The following is a 3,781-nucleotide window of genomic DNA, read 5'->3' on the forward strand; positions in this document are numbered from 1 at the left end:
CATCCTTACTGGTCTTGTGGCTCTGGTTGGATTGATACAATGGCATCGCATGTGCTTTTTTCTTGTTCTATACATCTTCTGTGGCGAAGGGCTCAACGCTTCTCCAGCCGAACCACCGATTTCTACGATTTCATGATGCTATTTCACAAAATAGACAGCCAATGCTGCTCATTCTTCCATCGAGTTCGTTCCCACCTAGATGGTGATCAGACTGGTTGACACTTCAATGCACCAAGTCCGGAAACTTGATACGTTGAATCTTGCTTTTATAGTTTCTTCGAATGGAGGAAGAATCAGAGGATGAAGAAGTGGAGCTATGCGAATAAGAAATCAGAAAGGGTAATAATTTGCCGTTTCTTGTTTTAGCTCTCAAACACAAGGCCTTCTCCGTTAGCGGCAGATTTGGTTGTTGCTTTTGAAGGCATACAACATTCTTCCAAACTTGTATCGTTTATAAGTAAACTTCCTTTGCTTCAATTATTTTCATTAAGCATTTCCTCCTAGTTCGCATGCAGGCATAATCATTAAGCAGTAACAAGAAAAGAATTTGGAAGTTGCTCAAGTGCCAATCAAAAAAATAACAAATGTAGCAATCATTCGAGATATCAACACCATCAAAGTATTTAAACTATTGTCTTGATCTAAGCTATTCCCAGAAAGGATGGAAAAACAAAACAAAAAACAAGTTCAGTTCCCAACAAATGATGATATTCTTTATAAGACTCACTGAAGATTATGCCAAATATGCAATACATGGTCAAAGTAAAAACTGTAGCAGGCCTCACGACCAACTACCACCATCATCCACTACAGGTTGAGGTAGGGGAGCAGGAGCAGGAGCAGCAGCAGCACCCCAATCATCCAATCCACCTGCTGCCGAGGAAATAAACAATTCAAGCATGGAACAGGACAACTCAAGAAAACAATGTTGAAATAACAAACGTAGAATGTGAGAAAGCAAGTGGTACAGTCCGCAGACTAACACAAAGTGCCTTCACCTGAATCACTGGCACGCAAATTAATCAACAAAACACAAATTCCATACCTTGGTCTGGTGTCAAGCTTGTTGTAGCAGGTGCATCAGGAATCGGTATTGCTTCATTGGTCCATCCACCATCAGCAACAGGATTAGACCAGCCATCAGTGGCACCACCCATATAGTCAGCTCCAGTAAGTGCATAGTCAACTGGAGCAACCACATCTTCCTCCTCCTGTGGTTTTGTTTCCTCAGGCTCCCTGTAGAAAAATAAATCAACCTGCCAAATAGGAAAAATAGATGGACATCAGAAAACTAGAAGATAAGATATAAAATCGCATGATAATTTATGTTGACAAGGACCTGATGTATAAAACATTAAGAACAAGATGTCAGTCAAGGTTTCCTTTTTTAGCAAAGAGAACATGAGTGTGCATATTGGAGAGGAGAATTTATGTCTTATTGGAATTTCAAACAAGAAAATGTCATACAGAACTCACCATCATGTCCCACTTGTGCCCTGGACGAATGGTGCCACGCATTTGGAGAACCATCCTTGCCAAAAGCCAAAATAGACACCCAATGCTGTGCTTCCCCTTGTTATTGGCTGGAATACCAATATCCACATAACGCATTGGTGAGTCAGTGTCACAGAAAGCAATGGTTGGGATATTTCCCAAGGCTGCTTCTTTGATTGGCTGCAATATATAAAAAAAAAAAAAAAAACAATGGTTAGAAGCAAGACAAGGAAAACAAACCACGAGAAAATCAGAAAACGCTATAGAAAGCTGCCCTCTTCAATGAGAGACATCAATAATTGCCAACAACAATTCACCTGGTGGTCAGTCCTTGGGTCGGTAAGGACGAGAAGACGAGGCTCACAGAAGGAAGTTTGGAGCTGATTTGTAAATGTACCAGGAGTATGCCTTCCAGCAATAGCATTAGCACCAGTGCATTGAGCAAACTTCAAAACAGCTCTCTGACCATAGGGCCTAGCTGACTGAACAATAATGTCTTGTGGGTTTTCAATGGCAACAATAACCCTGGCAGCCAATAGAAGTTTATCCCATGTCTTCCCAAGGTTGATGATGTAAATTCCTGTAACAATAATTACAAAGCAACTCAAAACACAGAATCAAAGCACATCCTATCATATCTAATTTAACAGAATAATATTTCAAAAGCAACCAAGAACAGCATCTCTACAAGCACATATATGGTTTAAAAGCAAAAAGAAATACTTAATATAAAAAACACACTCTTTTTAAGTTAAATTATCTAAATTAAGATTAAGATTCAATATAACCAAATTCAATAATCTAAGTAATCCTGATTAACAACTAACCAAAATTCAATGAGTAAACCTAATCAAACATACTGCACAAAATCACTTTCCAAAAACACTCATCCACTGGAAGTTTGGATCGAGTCCAAGAAATCCAATGGCTGAAATTCTTCTACAAGCTGATTCCGGAAAAAGATTTTCTGCAAGATTACATACCTTGTTCAAAAAACATATTCCTACATTTCTCATCCAAAAACACCAAGAAAAGCAGAAAACATTAAGGCAAAAAAAACAGAAACCAAACATGGAAAACGGAGCCAATTCATCACTTGACAAAATCCCATCTAGAAAAAACTAAAATAGAGCCCAAAAAACCTTGTTCTTTCAGACACTAACTGCACACAAAACTCAAAACTAATCATTTCACTAACAAGGAAACGGTGTTTAACTTCGTGTTTTGTCGTTATAAGTAACTAACCGTCGTTGCGGCGCTTGAAAACGTAACGTTCCATTTGGAAATTACAGTTCTTGGTGCCGAGGTGGACTTCAGCAGCCAACATCATTTGAATGTCGGCTTCTTTCTGCGACAGCTCCCGTGGTAGTGCTGGTGGTGCCGTGTTCGTCGCCATGATTTCGTCCTCTGGAGAAACTAACCCGCAGAAGCTTGGATTTTGTGCAGCAAGAGAGAAAAAATCAAGCCGTTGGCGTTGTTACAAAGAAGGTGTTAGACTTTGCTTATAAACAAGACGATGATAAAGAAGAGTAAAAGAAGAAACCCTAGATGTAATATTTTTTTGGTTAATTACTGGGTTACCCTTTTGAAGATTGGTCCAGAGCGACTGCCTGCTTCACTGAGGTGCGTTTTTTTTTTTTTCAATTCAATTTCATTTTTTTAGCCACTTTACAAGGTATTTTTAAAAAAATATATTTTTATAAAAACTGATTTATTTTTAATTTTTTATATATATATTTAAAGTATCATAAAAAACGTATTTGTTGGTGTTTAGCTATATTTTAAAAAATAAATTGAAAAATAATTTATTAACATTTTTTATCAAGTTTATTAAAAGAATAATGATTAAATTTAATAGATAAAAAAATTAAAATGAATGGAATTGAAAAAAATAATTTTATAAATTATTTCAAATAAAATAAATAAAATTTTATAAATTATTTAAAATAAAATAAATAATAAAAAATGATGATCAGATTTGATAAATAAAAAATTAAAAAATAATAAATTAAAAAAATTACATAAATTATTTTAAATAAAATAAATATCATTCAAAAGAATAGAAACCAAGTTAGGTAAATAAAAAATTTAAAAGTTGATAAAATAAAAAAATCAATTTTATAAATTACTTAAAATAAAATAAATAATAATTAAGGACCAGATCTGATAATTAAAAAAATTCAATTAAAAAAATGATAAAAAAAGAATGTAAACCAAACTTAATATAAAAATCAAATTCTTAAGGATAAAATAAAAAATCAATAAAAAATTTAAAATAAAATAAATA

At 34.5% G+C, this 3,781-nt stretch overlaps 1 protein-coding gene across 2 annotated transcripts; it reads right to left on the bottom strand.

Moving 5' to 3' along the window:
* Positions 1–546: 546 nt before the first annotated feature.
* Positions 547–3,013, bottom strand: LOC105108622 (40S ribosomal protein Sa-2-like). Of its 2 annotated transcripts, none has more exons than XM_011002998.1 (5): positions 2,740–3,013; positions 1,812–2,074; positions 1,477–1,674; positions 1,046–1,256; positions 547–870 (listed from the first exon to the last, which is right to left on the bottom strand). In XM_011002998.1, exons 1-5 carry the CDS (start codon positions 2,888–2,890, stop codon positions 782–784), a joined length of 912 nt encoding a protein of 303 aa, XP_011001300.1. In that variant the 5' UTR covers positions 2,891–3,013; the 3' UTR covers positions 547–781. The 2 variants fall into 2 exon arrangements, with proteins under 2 accessions (XP_011001300.1, XP_011001299.1); XM_011002997.1 differs by having other exon boundaries at positions 547–873.
* Between the last annotated feature and the right edge of the window lie 768 nt (positions 3,014–3,781).

This window comes from Populus euphratica, unplaced genomic scaffold (genome assembly GCF_000495115.2).
Source record: "Populus euphratica unplaced genomic scaffold, PopEup_1.0 scaffold195.1, whole genome shotgun sequence".
Classification (NCBI taxonomy): Eukaryota; Viridiplantae; Streptophyta; class Magnoliopsida; order Malpighiales; family Salicaceae; genus Populus; species Populus euphratica.

What these genes read in the sequence shown, in the direction of transcription:
- LOC105108622 (XM_011002997.1), bottom strand. Translation starts at nt 2,890, where the DNA reads ATGGCGACGAACACGGCACCACCAGCACTACCACGGGAGCTGTCGCAG. An exon ending in TTTCAAGCGCCGCAACGACG is followed by an intron (nt 2,075 to 2,739) that starts GTTAGTTACTTA and finishes TTATTGTTACAG; the next exon opens with GAATTTACATCATCAACCTT. An exon ending in ACCCAAGGACTGACCACCAG is followed by an intron (nt 1,675 to 1,811) that starts GTGAATTGTTGT and finishes TATATATTGCAG; the next exon opens with CCAATCAAAGAAGCAGCCTT.